At 39.0% G+C, this 17,919-nt stretch overlaps 1 protein-coding gene and 1 non-coding gene across 9 annotated transcripts in view; one reads left to right on the forward strand and one right to left on the reverse strand.

Annotated features, from left to right (window-relative positions):
* Positions 1 to 17,919, forward strand: part of GSAP (gamma-secretase activating protein) — a 214,096-nt gene that overhangs the window by 80,098 nt on the left and 116,079 nt on the right. For 2 of the 8 annotated variants that reach the window (XM_058297966.2, XM_071215014.1), the window contains one exon: positions 12,465 to 12,520. The exons of 3 other annotated variants lie outside the window; for them this stretch is intronic. In XM_058297966.2, the coding sequence (XP_058153949.1) occupies positions 12,508 to 12,520 (13 nt within the window). In that variant the 5' untranslated portion in view covers positions 12,465 to 12,507. Of the gene's footprint in view, positions 1 to 6,626; positions 6,741 to 12,464; positions 12,521 to 17,919 lie in introns of those variants that run through there. 3 more of the 8 variants (XM_071215012.1, XM_071215013.1, XM_058297967.2) reach the window with 3 other exon arrangements.
* LOC111759137 (U6 spliceosomal RNA) lies at positions 10,856 to 10,962 on the reverse strand. The gene has a single exon (XR_002793221.1). It is a non-coding gene; the product is annotated as a U6 spliceosomal RNA (small nuclear RNA).

The raw sequence follows: 17,919 nt of genomic DNA on the forward strand, positions 1-17,919 counted from the left end.
ATAATATAATATAATATAATATAATAATATAATATAAACCAGGCATGTTCCCCCACTGTTTCACCAACAGGCAATACCCATTTCCACCTCTGCCCTTTTACTTCTGCTCCTCCTTTCCTAGAGAGGCTTCTCCTTTTTTCTAGTTCTTCCAACCTTTACTGCCCGTCTCAAGTTCTAATTCTCTGGAAGCTTCCCTGGGCACTCAGGCTGTGGTCTGTTTCTGTAGTGTGATTGGCTAAATGCAGGGCTTTGTAGACCTGGGTCTGAGTCCAGATTCTGCTATTCACAACCGGATGGCCTTAGGCAAATTGCTTAATTTCTCCGACATAACGTTTTCTTATTTGTGCAAAAGAGGCAATAACTACTTCATAAAGTTGTTCTGAGGATTATGTGATAAATAATATAATAGACCCCTTCCTAACATTTTTTACCTCCCTCTGCTGCTTCTGAAACCCCTCATTTCCAATCCTCTTCCTGTCCCCCCCTCCTTTTATCCTAAAAAATCATTCTAGGCACAGCTCTCACACAGCCCTAGGTGCCTCATTCAGGCCAGACCGAAACCATAAACAAGAGAAACAGAAGACATTTTTTTTTTGCCCCTGGAAATGTCATCTCTCCTCCAATTCTCTCTGCTCCCAGTCACGCGTTCAGTAACTCCGTCTATTAGACTCTAAAGACAGAGGAGTGGTGAGGGAACCTTTGCTTTGCCCCTTGGTATTTGTCTTCTCTGCGGCTTGAGCCCTACAGCCCTCCACTTCCCGAGGAGGTGCCCTGCAGCACGGCCACAGGCGCTCAGGACCCCTGCCCTCCCACAGGCACTTTGCAGTTCCCCTAACTGACTCCAGCTTAGTGTCCCCGTGGGTAACCCCTGAGCCAGCAAAACTGTAGAAGGCAAATCATATTCTTGCTTTAAGTGGAAAGTAAAATCACTTTTCAGAATATGTCATTTCCAAGACTTTTCTGGATAAAGATTCTTTTGCCGAATTCTGCTTCGTAAATACATCTTGACATTTTTAATAACATTAACACGAATTATTTAATTCAGAAATGAACAGTTTTTAAAAATCTACATTCATGTGATTAACTAGATGAAAGTCTAGCATTTTTTAAAACCTTAATTTTTTTATTGTAGCAATAAAATTTGTCATTTTAACCATTTTTAGGTATACTCTTCAGTGGCCCTGCTTTTACCATGTTGTGCTAAAATCACCTTCCATTTACTAAAATTTTCTCATCATCCCAAACAGAAGCTCTTGTAGTATATTGTAGTATGTATAAGAACTTCTTCCCTTTTTATGGCTGTTGGATATACCACATCTTGATGAACAATTGTGTTTTTTCCACCTTTTGTCTTTGTGAATAATAGTGCTATAAACATTGTGTACAAGTTAAAAAAAAAAAAAAGCCAGTGCTCCCACCCCACCTTGCCAAGTGCCCGTAGCAGACACTGGGTACCAAAGCTTCCCCTTGATTTGGTTAGTAGTAATATCTTATGCCATCCTCTAGCTGACAATCACTCATGAAAAGAGTCATTGTGTCTGTCACAAAGTAGAAGCTTCTAGAGAACAGAATCTTGGGAAATCTGGTCAATTATTTCCAGCACATATCCTTAAAAATGTCCTGTAAAGATGGTGAAAAGGTAGGAAAGGTGGAGAGCTCTCTGTCCTTTACTTACCCCTTCTCCCCCCAAAAAGCAACCCCTTTTTTGGTAACTTCTCTCTTTTTCCCCATCCTCCTCCTCCCTCTGCTGTGTATATTATTTGGTGACATTTCACTTTCTGCTTTCCTTTTGCCTCTGTTTTGGCTTCTCCTAGCATTACTTTTAAAAGATAGTAGTCTAGGGAGTGGTAGTAGCTCAGTGGTTGAGTGCCTGCTTCCCATGTATAGGTCCTGGGTTCAGTCCACCATCCCTCCTTAAAAAAAGAAAAAGAAAAAGATGGTAGCCTAGGGAAGCAGCTGTGGCTCAATCAGTTGGGCTCCTGTCTACCATATGGAAGGCTTTGGGTTCGTGTCCTGGGGCCTCCTTGTGAAGGCAGGCTCGCCCGTACACTGCGGAGAGCTACCAGCCTGCAGGTGTTGCAGAGTGCCTCCTGGCCCACAGCTGTGGAGTGCTGACTCAGCAAAATGACACAACAACAACAAAAAAGGGGAGACAAGCAAAAACACAGAAGAGTGCACAGCCCATGGACAGAGAGCAGACACGCAAGCAGCAAGGCGGGGGGGGGTGTAAATAAAAAATGAAAAAAATAAAATACAGACATAGAAGACTGCACAGTGAATGGACACAGAGAGCAGACGGCAAGCAAAAAAAGTCACGGGGTGGGGGGAGGGTAAAAAAGATGGTAGCATATATGTTAAGACTATATTCAAAGTTATAGTGGCAGGATATTTACTTTTCATCTCAAAAAAGGAAGAGAAATGTGCCGAATTGATTTGGTTCATTGATTTCAGATTTTTTATGTTTACAGACTGCAGACAATCATGGTTGAATATTGTAATTTTCTTCTTTGTAGAATTAATAGAATCTGCACCTGCAATGTAAATATAACCCCTTACCTGTACCACTCTACAATTATTTCATAATTCGGATACTTCTCAGTATGCTGTGCTAGGTCAGGGAACATTGGCATAAAAGACATATTAAATGCATGTCTAGTTCTACAACCTTATAAATAAGCTAATTTAACAGTTGTCCAGCAAGTGAGGTAAAAGACTAGTAATTAGGGCAGGGATTAACAAGGGAGAATAGGCCATTTTGTGTTATCTTAAAGAACATAGCATAGTTCAGGGTTTAAATCTCAAAAAAAAAAAAATCTATTTTGAGAAAGGCACAAAACAAATACTTACTATGGACAATGTGTATGCCACTTCTCACTGTATCTTTATCCTTGCTCCTTGAGGCTTCAACTCTCTATTGTGATATAGCACTTCTTTCTCGCACCAGCCTCAATCCTATTAATTGCTCTTTTATTTGAAATGTAGCCTCTCTTCACACTTACCTTAACTACTATTTTGACAGACACTAAAACCAAGATCAAGGTGCTTATTGGTCTGTTGCAACCATTTTGACTATATTATTCAAATAGTATGTAATATCTCGCCAAAGCACTGAATTCAGAACCTGAAAGTCTGTGTACAGAAACATCATTCCTGTGATTCTGTAGCACTTCAAAACTGACCATTTTGCTTCCTTACTGGTCAAAATGAAAAAGTACCTTTTTTTTTCTATCCATTCTCTTTTACTCTGTTCTCTTTTATGCTGTTTTATTTCCTTTGTTCTTTTTTGTAGTCTCTCTCCACTGAATTTCTTTCTCCAAATCTCTTGAATGATGGATACCTGACATCAATGTCCACATTTTTAATACTTTTATTAAATTTAGTATATTTCATAAAAAGCCAAGCACACCTTAAGGAATTAGAAATTTAATAAATGTTAACTAACACTGATTTTATAGCCCAAATTCCTTTTTTCCTATTGTTCTGATATTCTATCAATCATTATACTTTCATCACAGGAAATAAAATCGAACAAGTCCCATTTTTTTCCTTTCACCCCTCAAATATTTTATCCTAATAAATTTCAAACATACAGACAAGTTGAAATGATTCAACAGTGAATATCCTTTTTTTTTTTAAAGATTTATTTTTTATTTATTTCTCTTCCCTTCTGCCCCCACCCCATTGTCTGCTTTATGTGTTCATTCGCTGTGTAATCTTCTGTGTCTGCTTGCATTTTGCATTCTTGTCAGGGGCACTGGAAATCTGTCTCTTTTTTCTGTGTCACCTTGCTGCGTCAGCTCTCTGTATGTGCGGTGCCACTCTTGGGTGGCCTGTGCTTTTTTCATGCAGGGCGGCTCTCCTTGCAGGGTGCACTCCTTGCATGTGGGGCTCCCCTACATGGGGGACACCCCTGCATGGCACAGCACTCCTTGTGCACGGCAGCACTGCGTGCGGGCCAGCTCACCACATGGTTCAGGAGGCCCTGGTTTTGAACCCTGGACCTCCCATGTGATAGGTAGATGCTCTATCAGTTGAGCCAAATCTGCTTCCCATCAACAATGAACATCCTTATACCTAACCACACTTATTCTCTAATGAACTCTCTTCTATATTTGCTTTATTACCCATTACATTCCTTCATCTATCCATCAATCGATCTCCATTTTTTGATGCAAGTTGTAGAGATCAGTACATCTTATCTCCAAGGTTTCAGCATGTATATCATTAACTAGAGGTCTATATTGGTTTAAAGTTGCTTTTCTTGCGTAAAATGTACATATACAATGAACTGTACAAACCTTGAACTTATTTGCTGACTTTGACAAATACATACACCTGTGTAACTAACCTGTAAAAACAAAGAACATTACTGTCACCCCAGAAAGTCTTTTCACGCCCCTTTCAAGTAACTCCTCACCCACTCCTTCCCACCCCCACTCCCACCCTACCCATGGGAACCACTTCTATAATCTTTTTCCACCACAGATTAATTTAACCTGTTCTAGAACTTCATACAATATGGAATCATTCCATATGTATCTTTTTGGGTAAGGCTTCTTTCTTTCAACATAATGTTTTGGAGATAAATCCATGTTGTGCACTTTGATAGTTTTTTAAAAGTACTGAAAAGTATTCTGTTATATGGCTATATCGTAGTTAGTTTATCCATTCTCCTATTGATTAACATCTGAGAAATTTCTAGATCTTGGCTATTATGAATAAAGCTGCTTCGAACACTTTGTACAAGTGTTTTTGTGACCATACGTTTTTGTTTCTTTTGGGTAAGTATTTAGGAGTGGAATTGTTTGGTCATCAGTCAGGTATATGTTTAATGTTATAAAGAAACATTATATCATGTTTCCAAAATGATTGCACCATTTTAAACTTCTCCCACCAATGTGTGAGAGTTCTGGTTGCTCCACATTCTTGCTAACATTTGTGGCTATCAGTCTTTTGGACTTGAGTTATATTGATGGGCACATAATATTACCTCATTGTGGCTTCTTGGTATTTCTTGGTGACTAGTAAAATGTTCACCGTTTTTTATATGCTTAGGTCTTCTTTTATAAACATCTGTTTAAATCTTTTGTCTACTTTTTATTGGGTGGTTTATGTTTTTGTAAATTAGGCTGTAGGAGCTCTTTATATATACTGGATACCAGTCTTTTGTCAGATTCAATGTTTGCAAACCCTTTTCTTTTTTGAGTTAATTCACCTTGACCTCCATTCTGTAGCATAATTGAATTTGTGTCAAGCAATGTTTAAATAGTTCATTCATTGAAAGTACTAGGTCCAAAGACCCTTATAAATGTATGAAATAAATACCTGCTAAATAGTTTCTTCTTTTGATGCCATAACAAGGTTGTAGGGAGTATCAGAAAACTGTTGAGCGTCAAGAACTATTCTTTCCATTTGCCCTTCTATAGTATCTGTGGTTATTTTGGGGATGGAAAGTAGCTCTCACTCTCTTAGTTTAATTTGAAACATAGTTTCTAACTGGGGATCTTTCTATTTATAAAGTAATATAAATGAAACAAATCCAAGGGTAATTGTAAAAAAGGAAAAGAAAGCTCCAAAACCCATTTTAATGTTACTTTATTTATAGTTATCTAGGGGGAAAGTATCCAGTGCTATCTGTGATTGATGGTAAGAAGATATTAAAAGCCTTTATTTTTCTGTTTTTTCAAAGTACTTTCACATTTTTTATCTTAGGGTCCATTCTGCCTCTTGTGTCTGGCTGATTCTCCTAATATATACTTTCCATCAATCACCCTCCTATTCCATATACTTTGGTGATTGCCATTGAATGAGGTCCTAAATTTTCAAGGTTCTCCATATTCTGATTCCACTCTGCCTCTTCATCTTTATTTCCCATTTTCCCCAGCCTGCACCTGCTCATCAGGATGGTCTTATCTTCTAGCTGCATGTGAATTCCTGCTGTGGTTCCCATGTTGGTTCCTTATTCCAGTATTCCATTTCTTCTCTCCATTTAGCCACTTATGGCTCAGACTTCAAAATCCAACTCAATGGCCTGCAGGGAGTACTGCCCACAAAGGGCTGCTGGCCCATGCAGAGAGCTCACGCAGCAAGATGATGCAACAAAAAGAGACATAGAGGAGAGAGAATAAGAGATGCAGCAGACCAGGGAGCTGAGGTGGTGCAAGAGAACGATCTCCTCTCTTGCACTCCAGAAGGTCCCAGAATTGGTTCCCAGAGCCACCTAATGAGAATACAAGCAGACACGGAAGAACACACAGTGAATGGACACAGAGAACAGACAATGGGGGGTGGGGGGGAGCAGGGAGTAAATAGATTAATCTTAAAAAAAAAAAAAAATCCAGCTCAAGCTCCACTTTTTCCATAAAACATTTTGTAATTTTTCTCAACTGCAGTGATTTCTAACCTCTGAAAATACACTGCAATACGCCACGTTAGCAATTGATATGTGTACTAGGCTCTATAACAATAAAAAATGAAATCTCAGTGGCATAACACCATAGAAGTATTTTTGTTGTTCTTTGGGGACAGTGTATGTGTATTCATGTGGGGGTGGGGAACAGTGTTGTGATTTTTAAAGCCATTAAGGAACCCAGGCCAATGGATGCTTTGCCTTCTTTAATACAAAGCTCACAGAGTCACCCAATATACCAACATTCAGCTGCAAATTGGAAAAAGAGAATGAAGAAGGCACATCTGCTTCTTAGCTGCCTGGGTCCAGGAGTGACACACCATACTTGCTGGTAAGAACTAGTCACAGGGCTCCACCTTGTGCCAGGAAATGTACCCCTGGCTGGGCATCTGCATCTACAGAACAATTTTACACTATGGAAGGACAGTGTGCATCTCTGGGGGACGGATACTTACTGTTTTTTTAATTTTTAGAATATTGGTACCACATTGCCTTTTAATCATTTTTAAGTGTACAAATCAGTGGCATTAATTACTTTTACAATGTTGCGCAACCATTACAACCTTCCATTGCTAAAACTTTTTCATCACCCCAAACAGAAACTCTGTACCCATTAAGCAATAACTCCACTTTCCCCCTTCCAACCCAGACCCTGGTAACCTCTAGTCTTGTCTCTGTCTCTATGATCAGCTAGTTATCTTTCCTACAATATGTTATCTTATAGTGTTTTCTCATTGATTGCAGTGTGTTCTTGTTTTCCTGACTGGATCTTAGACTGCAACTAAATTTCCATAAATATAGATGGCAAACTGAGAGCCTGGCCCTTACCAGAGGATCAGTGGATGTTTGTTTAATAACAGAATACTCTCCATAGTCTTTTTTAGTTCTTAGTTTCTAAATTAAATGAAGAAAAGAAAACAAACAAAAAGCACAACGTGAATCCCTAGGGGTTCTGTCTTTGTCCTTTCTTTAGAGCACAGGTGCAATACTTTCTTCATTTCAAACACAAAAGTGAAACTTAGCTGGATTATCTTCAAACATATAATAATTTTTAAATCAATTTCTTTATACCTTTTTTTAACTGGTGCATCTTATTTCTCTCTCTATCTTTTATTTTTAAGTCTTTTTATTACAGAAAAATTTAAACATATACAAAAGTAAAGAGTATACTATAACGAAACCCCGGGTATGCCTTACCAGCTTCAACAATGATTGATCATCGCCAGGCTTATTTCCTCTTTACACACACCACTTCACTCCCACACTAGATTTTTAAAAGCTCAACACAAACGTATCATTTCATATGTAAATATTTCAATTTATACATCTAAAACATAGGTCCTAAATAAAACCCCACAATACCATATCTCATTTTAAAAATAATAGGAAGTCCTTAATATCATCACATATCCAGTGAGTGTTCAAATTCTGCCATTCCCCCCCTTTTTACAGTTGGTGTGTTCAAATCAGTATCCAAATAAGGTCCACGCAATACATTTTTAGACACCACTTACATATAGTTCTTTACCTCCCTCCATTTTTTTCTTATAATTTGTTTTCTGAAGATACTAGGGCATTTATCCTGTAATTCTCACTTTCTGGATTTGGTTGATTGCAACCCTATGGTTCGTTTAACAGTTTAATGTACCTCTGTTCCCTGCATTTCTTATACACTGGATTTAGATCTAGAATCTTGATCAGATTCAGGTTTGATTTTTCATCATAGTTGGGCAGGACTGTATATTTCTGTCAGAAAGTTCTTAATGTCTGGTTAACTCTCTTTTTAAAAAATATATATTTTTAAAATTTATTTTTAAAAGAGTGGGCTTACTGGAATTCTACTATAGAATTATTGTGACTCTAGCAATGGAAGAAACTGTTTTCACTGATGTGGAGACAATTGCCATGGGAGTTGCTGAGGGCAGGGAGAGGGAAGAAGAGATGTAATATGGGGGCATTTTTGGGACTTGGAGTTGTCCTGAATAATATTGCAGGGACAGATGTAGGACATTGTATATCCTGCCATAACCCACTGAATGGACTGGGAGAGAGTGTAAACTACAATGTAAACTATAATCCATACTCTGTAGCAGTGCTCCAAAACGTATTCATCAAATGCAATGAAGGTGCCATACTGATGAAAGAGGTTGTTGATGGGGGAGGGGGGATGAGGGTATATGGGAACTTCCTATATTTTTTAATGTAACAATTTGTGTGATCTATGTACCTTCTTAAAAAAAAAGGTAACTAAAGTTAAAATTTATCAATGGGTTTAAGAGTTGTTACTCTTATCCTTTCATGAAAAAGCTCTCCTTCCGCTTTTCACATAGTGATTTTGGCAGCCATTCATGATCATTGCTGAGATCCATTATTTCATTAGATGTGTCTTTTGTCTTTCATAAGAAGGTTTTCCAAAGTTTTGAAGATTTTATTGACACCTAAACTTTTCTCCCCAAGTACAATAAGGATAATTAATATCTGTTTGGCACTTTACATTTTACAAAGCATTTCCAGCAACAGTATTTCACAAATAATATATGATCCCACAAAACACTCTAGAAGTAGCTGGCTGGGTGACCTTAGGCAAGATACTTAACTTCTTGGTACTTCATCTTAGAGATAAGGAAAATAATAACTACTTCTAATACTGTTAAGAAAATTAAACCAAATACATGTGACTGCTTATAACAGTGCTCACTGTATTCATGTTGAGTGCAATACACATTCACTACTATCATTTTAATATTGTCATTTTGCTATTATCACTGTTCCTTTAAGTTTTAATCTGGCTGTTATATTGTAGCTTTATTTTAACTGTCTCTTTGATTTTGTTCTCTTTTTTATGGGACATAATAGGGACAATTTAACTACTGATATTGCCATATAATCTCTGGCCCCAGTTATAACCCTAGCTTATAGGTGATATGAATGAAAGTTTTACTGTTACTTACTATTAAATATCATTTAAATACTTTGTTTTATTTATTTATAGAAGACCCAAAATCACTTTTTAAAAAAAGATTTATTTATTTATTTCTCTCCCATCCCCCTCACCCCGGTTGTCTGTTCTCTGTGTCTATTCCCTGCGTCTTCTTTGTCCGCTTCTGTTGTTGTCAGTGGCACAGGAATCTGTGTTTCTTTTTATTGTGTCCTCTTGTTGTGTCAGCTCTCCATGTGTGCAGCTCCATTCCTAGGCAGGCTGCACTTTTTTTTCACTCTGGGCGGCTCTCCTTACGGGGCACACTCCTTGCATGTGGGGCTCCCCTATGCGGGGGACACCCCTGTGTGGCACAGCACTCCTTGCACGCATCAGCGCTGCACGTGGGCCAGCTGCACATGGGTCAAGGAGGCCTGGGGTTTGAACTGTGGACCTCCCATGTGGTAGACGGACGCCCTAACCACTGGGCCAAGTCCGCTGCCCCCAAAATCACTTTCTACTCTCACATACACAAAGAGGATATTTAACTTACTCTGTTTAGGATATACCATGTGCTCCCTTTTGTCTGATAGTTTACAGCTGTTGGGAAGAGAGCCAAGCCCTATGCCAGACTGCAGTTGAAATTGGCATAGATTTGTTTACAAGCATAATCTCTTTTTGGGATTCATAAAATAATCTCAAACTGAGACACCACTTAAATTGTGACAGATAGTAAATATATATAATAATAATAATGATAAATGTATATATACATTAATGCAAAGAAAAATGACAGCTGTTTTCCACTTACCTAGTAGTGTGCCTAGTAGTACTTGTCTAGCTGCACACAGTCATATATGAAGGGTAGAATTACAAAGCAGATTTTATTTTATTTTTGGCATTTAAAAAAATTTAATTATGGAGAATTTTAAATGTACGCAAGAGTAGGACAGAAAAGTACAATGAATTCCCATGTACCCATTACTCAGTCTCAACATCCATCAACCTAAGGCCAATCCTATCCCATCCCTCCCCTCATCCACTATCTTTTTTGCATTATTTTGAATCAAATTATAGACACCATATCATTTTGTCTGACCATATTTGAAACATTACCTCAAAAAGATACAAACTCTTTTAAGAAACATAACCATGAGATCAATTATCATATGTAAAATAGTAATAATTCCTTATATCATCAAATAATCAATCAGTATTCAATTTTCCTACTGCTTTATAAATGTCAATTTTTATTTTTTTTATTTTTTTAATTATTTATTTATTTTTTTAAATTACATTATGAAAAATATGAGGTCCCATTCAACCCCACCGCCCCCGCCCCCCACTCCCCCCACAGCAACACTCTCTCCCATCATCATGACACATCCATTGCACCTGGTAAGTTCATCTCTGAGCATCACTGCACCCCATAGTCAATGGTCCACATCATAGCCCAGACTCTCTCACGTTCCATCCAGTGGGCCCTGGGGGGATCTATAATGTCCCGTAATTGTCCGTGAAGCACTATCAAAAATATGGAACGCTTCACGAATTTGCGTGTCATCCTTGCGCAGGGGCCATGCTAATCTTCTCTGTATCGTTCCAATTTTAGTATATGTGCTGCCGAAGCGAGCACACATGTCAATTTTTAAAGTTTCTTTTTTTGAATCAGGACCCAAAAAACTCCCCACATTGTGATTGTTTCTCCTTAATATGTTAATGCTATCTCTCTTTTCTCCTTGCAATTTATTTGTTGACATGTATCTTTCCCACAATTTGGATTTTGTGGCTTATATCACCGTGGTATAGTCATAAGGCAGCTTTATACACGAATGAAAATGTTCATGCACATTATTGCCAAGGTTCCCCTAATTTTGCTGGTATTGTTTTGGACACTGATGATAATAGCTAGAGGTCAGGGGAAACCAGCATTTCTGCTGGATCCCAGCTGACTGTGAGAGCTCTGTGACTGTGCCCCAACAGCCTGGGCTAGGTGTATTTTCAGTATGAACAGCTGCTATCAGGGAAGGAAAATCTTTCTCTAGTGCCCCAGTCCTTTCCTGCTCTCTAATATACATTGGACTTCTCGTTATATAGTTTCAGAGCATCCTCTACTTTTCCATCACAGCCATTATCAGAATTTGTAACTATAGTGGACTTTGGCATTTTATAGTCAGAAAAGTCAGGGCATGCATAAGTATAACTTTGTGCCTAACTGAGTTCAATATAAAACACAGGCCAGGGTTTCCAGCTGGGAATAGGAAAACATAAACTTGATAATTCATGACAACCACTTCCAGACTGGAACTTTTTCTCTTATGACTAAGCACCCACTCACATTTAATTCTTCTTTCCTCTTCTCTTTTCTCTGGGGAGAACTAAGATCCTAAGCCAGGTTTTTCTTGTGTATGTGCTCTTCTCTACTCCATCCTCACTCTTAACTGTGTTGGGGGCTATTTATTATGCATTCTTCCCTATTTCATAGGCTTATTGTATAAACTTTATGGTTAGTCCTCCAATAGACAAGAACTGGAGATTCAGAGGAGGCAAGAGAGGAATACATAGGCTAATGGAGTACAGGAGAAGCCCTTGGCATCTTGGCCCCTGCTGCAGCAAAACCAAAGAAGGCCATTGTAACACCCAGATTAATTTAGAAGAATCTGGAGTTGGGAATAGCTCCCAGTCAGCAGGGCACCTGCGCAGCAAGGATTGAGGGTAGTCTTAGAGAACTCTACACATTCCTTGGTCCTGAGCCCCTGAGGAGTCTGAGGGTGGTGGCAAAATGCCAAGAGGTCTAGGGAATCAGGAGAGACTGAGTATGTGGATATTGGTGCTGGAAGCAATAGCAGGGACCTTGGACACCAGCAATGGATGCCAAATATCACGTGAGATAAACTATATCTCAGCTGATGCACCTTTATATGGACCATCATACTGTAGAAGCTCCTGCTCTCCTGAAGGTGGAGGAAAGTCGATAGTTGAGGCTTCCTGGGAAGATAAAATTCTCATGAAAAAGGGAAGCAGAAGGAGAAGGAAGACTTTGAATCTGAATGAATGTTTGCTAGAAACTAAGTTTTAGACTCATAGGGACTGAATTATTTTAAAGTGACAAGATTGAGTTAATTTTTTTTCCATCAGCAGAAAGGAGACTCAAGAGCTAAGTTGAATTCCATCAGAAGAGATGAAGATAAAAGGTAAAGATAAATCCAGCACATCTGAGTTGTAGCCATAAATTATAAACCTACTACACAACTCACATTTATGTGATTATTTTTTTATCTAACTTCTCACTAGATTAAGTTTCACAAGGTCACAAACCATTCCTTATTTGTTCTGAATTCTTAGCACCTAACCCAGTTCTTAGCACCTAATAGGTACTCAGACTATTTCTTGAATGAATATTAGACCCACACATCATTGCTCCTTCTACACTGCTTGATACAGACCAAGCACAAAATAAATGGTGTTTTCTTTCTTCTTCTTCTTAGGGGAATATATATGTCTTTGGGCACAGTCTATCTTGCTGTTGAAAGCCAATTATGGGAAGCGGACTTGGCCCAGTGGTTAGGGCGTCCGTCTACCACATGGGAGGTCCACGGTTCAAACCCCGGGCCTCCTTGACCCGTGTGCAGCTGGCCCATGCACAGTGCTGATGCGCGCAAGGAGTGCCCTGCCACGCAGGGGTGTTCCCCGCGTAGGGGAGCCCCATGCGCAAGGAGTGCGCCCCATAAGGAGAGCCACCCAGCGCGAAAGAAAGTGCAGCCTATCCAAGAATGGCACCGCACACACAGAGAGCTGGGGTGACGTAACAAAAAGAAACAAATTCCCGTGCAGCTGACAACAACAGAAGCAGACAAAGAACATGCAGCAAATAGACACAGAGAGCAGACAACTGGAGGGGGCGGGGAGAAGGGGAGGGAAATAAGTAAATCTTTAAAAAAAATAAAGAAAGCCAATTATGTCCTAGGTGACTCTGAAGTTATCTCTGCTTTGGTTGTTTTTATGGAAGGAATTTAAGAAACTGAAGACGGTGTTTGCCTTTTCTGACCCAGTTCTGGATCCACAGCTGCAGCTACTAAGGATATACTCTGGGGAAAATGCTGAGTACAAGTATTAATAGTAATTTCGCCACAGGCATTACAGTCCTGGTCCTTACCTTAATTCAGGGGTTCTTAACCAGGTGTCCATGAGCTTGAATTGAAATTCAAAATAACATTCTTGTGGGAACTGTGGGTGTGGGTGTGATACATTTATTAATAATACACAATATAATGTGAACTTAGTAAGGGGTCCCTGGTTTTCAGCTGACGGGCAGAGGCATCCGTGGAACGAAAAAGTTTAAGAGCCCCTGCCTCAATTTCTACACTTTCTCTCCCTTTGCCTCCTGGATGCCTGGGATCCAGTCTGGTTCTCATTCTCCTCTCCCTTTTCTGAGCCACTGCTCAGTCTGCTCTTCCCCGTCATGCCCTAGACACCCCATCCCTTTCAGGGCAGACATCTCTCTGTTCCCCCATGCTCAATATTGACTGTCTTATGCCCCCGGGGTCCTGTTCACCTGGGGAGGTGTGGGTCTTGAGCCTGCTGCTCAAGAACTCCTGGCCAGGGAGGCCATAGGTCCAGGGTAGCTTTCATTTCAGGTAGAGTCATCCTATTCTTCAGAGAAAAAAGGAACTTCAAAAAGTATGTCTAAATGCAATTTAAGATCTACATCTTCAATCAGTTAACTTTTTATTCCACCTCATTGTTTAAAATATTTAAGGTGAGTATATCTTAGTAAGATATTTGCTATAAATAAATTCACTAACCAGTAAAAAAATCCTTTGTCAGGCTATGAATTCTGATTTTTTACTTGGAAAATATGGACCCTATAGTAGAGTATTTCTCCCAAACTCTCTGATAAGACTCATCCACTCTACTCGTTAAACATATGTCCCTAGTCATTCCCCTTGAGATTCCAGTTCAGTTGGTTGGGTGTGTGGCCCTGAACAATTTTTTTCCTTATTATAATTCTTTTGACCTAAGTTTAAGAAAAATTGCTAATACACATAACAAGGACTAGAAAGATGAAGGTACATGAAGATTAGGGACATAGATAGGGGTGGAGGGGAGCAAAGAAACTGAGTGAAGAGGATTTGAATCTAGCACCATTGCCTTTAAAAAAATTTGAATATATCTGCATGAATGCTGATAACCAAAAAATTCTTAGTGTTATGGAAAACTGTCTTAGTGTCCACTGCTTAAAAGACGAATTTATTAAAACTAATAATTCCCACAGGACCCAGTTTTTAAAGTATGAATGCCTTAGCAAAACACAGGTACAAAATGAAAGAGGGTCAATAGTGCAGATTCGAGGCCTCTCATTTTTTTTGGTCCAGAATCTGCACCTCCAGCCGTTAGGTATCAGCAGTTACCCCAGAGAGAGTGTATTTTCTAAGGCTGTTGAACCGAAAACTATTGTCATTCAGAAAAATTCCCAATTGCTTAGTACTTCCTAAATGTTATATATGTTTAGAAATTTGCAGCCGTGTAATAATGTCTATTAATTTAATATTATCCCATCTCTGCTGCTTTTATGCAAATAGCAACATGGTATTAGTTGGTCAGACGCCAATGGGATTCAGCACTGAAGGATCTTGGTCATTTTTATGCAGAAAAACTAAAACTAAAACCATGTCCACACACTTGCACTACTGCTACCCATATTTACCAGTCTCATCACTTCCTCTCTTCTGATGTCCCTACAGAGTTTGGTTTCTCACTTCACTAAAGAATGAGAAAACAATACTTTAGAATTTCCCACCAAGACAAATTCTTGTGAATTAAAGGAAAATGGTATTGATAGGAGATACAGATTATATTAGAGTTATTTGTGCTCTTAGCTTGATTTCTTTCCTGGCTGATTCAGTCTCCATTCCTTTGTGTCTACCTATTCATCTGTAACGAAGAGATAATTATACCTGTTTCTCATTTAGCTCAGAGGGCTGTTTCAGAGATTCATTTTAAAAGTCTGTAAAGCCTTTGAGTATGGAGAATAATAATTACAAGAAAATATGTTGTCACTGCAGTGGTCCTAGCAAATCTTAAGTAATTCCAGTCATCAATATATTGATGCTAATGCATTATTCAGTTTCATTAAATAAAGTTGGTTCTTCATGCTCAGTTTTTACCAAAACTGTTATATATGTCTGTGTCTAAAGAGAAAGGGTTTTTGAGAATGGATGAACAGCTACAAGTGTAGGTTTTATTCCTTTTATTTTTAAAATTTTCTTTTTATATTTTTCCCTTTGTTTTTTCTTTTGTTGTTGTAGGTTTTAAATAATGCACTTTCTTTTTAACTATGTCCAGGCTTGAAGCTAAAGGGCATGAGCTGAAGAAATGGCATGAAGTAAGCAGCAATCCTAAGCTCAAATGTGAAGGTTCTAATATTTTTCTGACTCATGATCAAAAGTAATGATTTGAGTTGGAAAAGATTTCTCCAGGTCAGAAACTTTGGTTTGTGTTAAAAAAAGAAAAGTCCTATGTAAATCTTGGCAAATCAGCTGGTCCTTGTTAACTGATCAGTTTTCCTAATGATCTGAAAGAAAACCAAGTCAATTTATGTTATCCCTATAATGGCAAGTATGTAAGAGGCAAGAAAACACCAGTAGAGGAAACACCTGTTTCTTCAAATGTCATTTTACCTATTATTAAATTTTCATGTCTTACAAGGAGAAAAACAATAACTGTTTCCTGAAATTGCTGAAATTGCATTAACATCATGGGAAATAGAGGAAAAGTACAACAAAAGCATATGAACTCAGAGATCCAGAATGAAATGATTCCTATTTTCTTCTGTCCCACTGCTCCCATCCCTGATCACTCTCCCACACACACACACCATCATGAAAATGAACAACAAATGCTTGTTAATTGCCTATTTTGTGCTAGACTAGTGGTGCTCAAGTGTGGTTCCTCAGATTCATAACATCAGCATCACCTGGGAACTTGTTAGAAATGCAAATCAGAAACTCAGGGGGTGGGGCCCAGAAACCAGTGCCTTAACAAGCCCTCCAGAGAACTCCTGCACATGCCAAAGATGCCACCCAGGATTTGAATCTCACAGGTTAATAGCAAAGGACAGTGGAGGGTGCGGGGCTGGGTAGCCTATGGGCTGCAGGGTTAATAGTTGACAACAAAGAGCAAGAAGCTCCTCCTTCTTACTCATTCGGCAGGGGGGTACTCTCCTCTCTGAATTAGCTCAGAACTTATATTTTAGGGGGTGAACTATTCTCCTCTGTTGTTCAGATCTCATCCACTCATTCAAGATAAAATGCCCAAGTGAGAGCTATTCCAACTCTTGGTTAATGTTATGTACTGTGAAGACAATGTTTCTCTCTTTTGCTGTCCTAACATTTGGCTACAGACCTAACAGAGGGACACAAGGGTGAGAGAAAAAGAGGACAAGAAGGCCTGAAAAGGACCTGGGCCTTGCCATTACTTTAACTCTTGTCTCTACTACCCCATCCCACTACTTTATTTTTTCTTTTTCCCTTGACTATCTTTTCCTCTTGTACCGACCATGCTCTCCAGTGAACTCTGGGAGAGGCCAAAAGGTAAAGGTGAGAAATGTGGTAGAGATGGCTCAAAGAGAGAATGCCCCAGGCCGTTCTCCCACCTCACCTATCATCCTTGGAGATTCTGATACTGAGGGGAGATTTGCATCCTAGTATCCCAACACACTCTCAGCTCTTTCTCCTCAGACAAGAAGCAATTCCAGGAAATCGTTTGTCTTTAACTTAAACATCATATGACAGAGATGTATGTCCCCATCTTTCAACCGTTGTTGACTTGGCTCCCAGTAGGAACCCACCCTCACCCTCCTCCTTGGTGGAGAATATCGGACAGAATGGCCAACTTCCTTAGGTTTACATCCTTGTGACTGACCCACAGAGCGTTTCGGTCCTCCTCACATAGTCTTAGCAGTTGGGTTTGGGGACTAATTATACTTGGAATCAATATTCTCCACAAGAAACCTTCCCTTAGGAAGCTTTTCATCTTTGCAACATCAAAGAGAGACTAGGAGAGGGCAGGCTTTCATTTTTGTCTATGGCTTAAAATTATTATGTAAATATAAGAAGGAAAAAGAGGAAATTGAATAGACTCAGCCACCTGAGACATCTGGGTCTTTATTCCAATATTAATTTGTTTATGAGCTTGTTATTCAGCTTCATATGCTGAAAGGGACTCCTGACTGAAGGAAGGGTTAGTTTATCTGAATTCCATAAATAATCAATATGTTAGCACTAGGACTTTTGTAACACTAAAAGAAACCTGAAGCAAAATTATCTTTGCTTGAACCTTAGATTAAATAGAAAGGTCTAATTACCCCTGTAGAACAATCAGCATTTATTTTACTTTTTGAGGGGGAACTGGAGACTAAACCTAAACTGCTATTTTTGAAAACACTCCCTATTACTTAATCCTCAATTCCACTCTCCTAGTTTACTTTGAAGAATTTGTCTTATCCTGTAAAGTATAAGACAAAACTGGCTATACTGTTACAATTTTAGTATTTCCTTGGTTAGTAGAGTTGCAATTTTCTCCTTAAGCCTCT

Source organism: Dasypus novemcinctus, chromosome 5 (assembly GCF_030445035.2).
Source record: "Dasypus novemcinctus isolate mDasNov1 chromosome 5, mDasNov1.1.hap2, whole genome shotgun sequence".
NCBI lineage: Eukaryota > Metazoa > Chordata > Mammalia > Cingulata > Dasypodidae > Dasypus > Dasypus novemcinctus.